General features: G+C 45.2%; 1 protein-coding gene across 1 annotated transcript; it reads right to left on the reverse strand.

Moving 5' to 3' along the window:
- Positions 1-2,656: 2,656 nt before the first annotated feature.
- Positions 2,657-3,460, reverse strand: PPTG_06002 (hypothetical protein; the record flags this gene model as incomplete). Its single annotated transcript, XM_008899750.1, has 1 exon — positions 2,657-3,460. One exon carries the CDS (start codon positions 3,458-3,460, stop codon positions 2,657-2,659), a length of 804 nt encoding a protein of 267 aa, XP_008897998.1.
- Positions 3,461-3,537: the final 77 nt, after the last annotated feature.

Below are 3,537 nucleotides of genomic sequence, written 5' to 3' on the forward strand. Positions count from 1 at the left end.
TTTACTCCCCACGTTCATGAAAGTTGAAAGCTCGAATTGGTCGTCGACGATATTCTGAAAGGACGTCAATTTGAGGCTTTACTTACTTAAAGCAATTCTCATGTTGATGGTAAAATACCACTTTGCTCGTGGAGGGGTGTATCACTTATTAAAATTTTGCCCGCTGAGCTACATGATTGCCAGATACTCATAGCTTTCTTATGATATCTACAAGGATATAAAAGCTGACAGAGATTTCCCATTAGTTTGCCGTCGCAACGATCTCCGGTACGGATTTGATATGCCATTTAGAAGGTTTTATCCATCTCGCTTGCTCAGAGATTTGACTTAACATAGCACCTGGATGAGGATTTGATCGTACTAGTTTTCGCCGTAGGGGCAACAACGTACAATAAAATTGCCGCGTAAATGTTGCAATATAATCTGGACTATTACGTGTAGTAGAATAAAATGAGACTTCAGGAACCATCTAACCGTGAATCTCCTGACTAATGGATGATAAATTAATAGTATAGTGTTATAATCAAGTTTTACAGTGTGATAGGGTCTCAGGAAAGACTCAAGTTGATTCATTTTTGTTATGATTACATCAGAATGGCAGAGTCGTCCATACCTCCAATCATTTCAACCAGCTGTTGTAGCATGAGAATTGAAGTCCTCCAATCATCGCTGTAATCACCGCCTACGTCTCCACCGTGCTCTAAGGTCGTGATCATTGCGTACATGTATCGAACCATTCATGGTGGCACTATTTAGGGCACCAGCTATTATAAATGGCGCAAAATAGCGTTATCCGTGATAGTTCATGCAGCGTTGTTATTGACGGTACCGCAGGCTTATTAACAGAGCGTTGATGCAGTGTATATGTAATTATCCGGCTGGTGCGGGAATGCTCTCCTGTCCACGTCAGCGAGGCCTCAGAATGTTTAATCCCCTTTGGTGGCCGCATACAACACTGCTTTCAAGCTCTCCGATTGGGCCACTTCGCCAAATGCACTATTTGTGTTTTGGCTGAGACCGACACTAAGAGCATCACCTGGGGTTGTGCTGCAGAACAGTTTAAGTTGTACCAACAAGCCCTGCTAAAACGATAAACCGTCAAGGTGTTTCCATGGGGTAAGAGCTTCAAAGCCCACGAAGACAATGTTCATGGAGACAACGTCGTGCACGCAGCACAAAGCAGCTTCTTACGAATCGTAATAGAATTCACAAGAATGATCGTTCTTGGCGCGTCAAAGTGAAACGAAGCCCAAATGGCGCGAGTGCTCTTATTAGGAGCTACAACAATGAACAAGGAGACGTGCACATTGCTGAACTGCGCAGTATTATCCGCTGACCTCTAAATTTTAGTGTGTTCGACGAGACGTATCCTCGCATCTCACGGATTCTCGCTGGGCGTATCAGATGGCGTTCTGGCGACTCTGCGCCCGTCGACATGCAACTTGATGACAGCGTCATTGCGGTGTTGAAGCGACGACATCAATGCAGAGAGCTACAGCAGGCGCTTGGTAAAGAAGAAGAAGGTCTAACTCGTGACACATACGACACCATTATTCATCAACACTACCTTCCCTGCCGAGGATGCTCTCCACGCAGTGGAACGCGTGGAAGATCTACGCAGCGCAGTACTTTTAATGTGGGTAGCTCCCGCCGGCTTGGTATCTCTTTCACGACTCGTAGCTGCTGGTTGCAGCATAAGATGTATAGACAATCTACGCATTTATAATGGGATATGCATTTCCCATTTTTATGGGAGATTTTCAAAAAATCTCTACAGTGTATTCGACCAGGAACGTCATCCTCGTTTCCACTCTAGCAATTGTTATATCATCTTAACTGTCCACTTCAAACCCATCGATATTGAAATCTCGACTACATTGAAGACAAAGTTGTGCTTCGCCCGAAGCAGCTCTAAAATTTTGAGAATTCGCTCTTCGTTCGACGTTCGGAAGTCTGGAACTTCGATTGTAGACGCGCCTCCTGCATCTCCTGCGCCGGCTTCGCGGCCACAACAGATGCTACGAATTTTGAAGCGCGCGCTCGAAGCAAGTGATAGCCAAAATAAATGTTCAGAATTATTGACCAGAAGAGATCAAACAAATTCTTACGAACATTTAGGACCGACAATAAACTGTGTTAATGCTTTGTACAATACCCTTCGAAATATAAGTGTCCAGCTTATTCGTTCACGGAAAACGCTCTTGAGGGAAATGCCAGAGACCATTGACTGTGAAATGTCTTCGGAGAGCTGTAAATGTATGCTCCATTCCGTGAGGCTATTGAGAATGCTGCTTCTACGTACTAGGTAGTACTTAGTGCTGACGCTGCATGTCCCATGATCCATTTTAATGAATGGTTCAACAACCACCCAGCCATCCCCCGTGTTGTCTTCTAGAGCTCTATTGCTTTCACCATGTCTACTGGAGCAGCTGAGAAAGGGGTAAGTACTTATACGAGAAGGCATTTGACCTAAACCACCTTGTTTCATTAGACACAAAGTTAACTCTTAGCGACGCGCAGATAGTTTTATCAAGCTTTCTCAACACCTCGCAACTCCGAATAGCCACGGCCATAACAAAAAAATACTGAGGAAGATAATATTAAGCTCCATTAAATGGAGCGGGTGACGGCATGAAAATAATCATCATTTTTGTAGTCAAACGACACTAGCCTCAAACGTGCAGTCTGGGGTGACTCGGGCTTTGTTGAAAGCACATGACACGTCCTCTAAACTACCTAGCAGGTTCAGCATTGGAGTCATCATGTCCGCTTGCGAACGGAGGCTTGACACTTTTCCTGTTGTGCTGTCCCAGTCAAACAATACTGATCCACGCATGACTAGTTTCTTGTCTAGCATTCTGGCTGCAAGAGGCGACAATTCGCCATGTTTCGCGTCGCAGGCACTATCACTGGTAAGGTGTGGAAATGCCACGCTCAGCGTTTTGCTGGTGATTGTCACGGTGGTAACAGTGTACGCAACCAGAGTGTTTGTTGTTGGCATCTTCAAGCACATCAAATCCACACTAGCGTCGTCAAAGCAATGAGCAAATGACTTCCAGTTTTGTAGGTGGGCATCAATGCCAAACTGCGAGCCACTCGCAACGTGTGGTGCCATGTTCTCGTGGAGAAACTTAAATGCCATGTTGTACAACGTTCCAGGCGAGGAAATGAAGTAGTTGAACTGGCGAAAGTACTCGGACGCCAATGCCCAACACGTTGGCGTTGTTGGAAGGCGAAAAAAATCATCGCACCTCTTCTCGAGATCTTCAATTGTCGATCTAAGTTGTCTAATGGCATTTTCAAGATCGTTTTCAATTCGCCTCTGCCTCAGTCTGTAGCGCGCCTGGTTGATCCGGCTACGCTCTCGGTGGCGAAGCTTCTTCTTTAATGTTTCAGTCGTAATGGCTTGCTGCAATTCAGCCGTGATGTGAATGTCGCCTCCTTTGATCTTTTTAAGCATGATCGTTGTGCTTTGGAGATCAGACGATAGGCACAAAATTCGTCTGAGGTTCGAAGAGTAAGCAGGCTGACCAATAA

The sequence above is a fragment of the Phytophthora parasitica genome (genome assembly GCF_000247585.1).
Source record: "Phytophthora parasitica INRA-310 unplaced genomic scaffold supercont2.8, whole genome shotgun sequence".
In the NCBI taxonomy this organism is placed as follows: domain Eukaryota; phylum Oomycota; class Peronosporomycetes; order Peronosporales; family Peronosporaceae; genus Phytophthora; species Phytophthora nicotianae.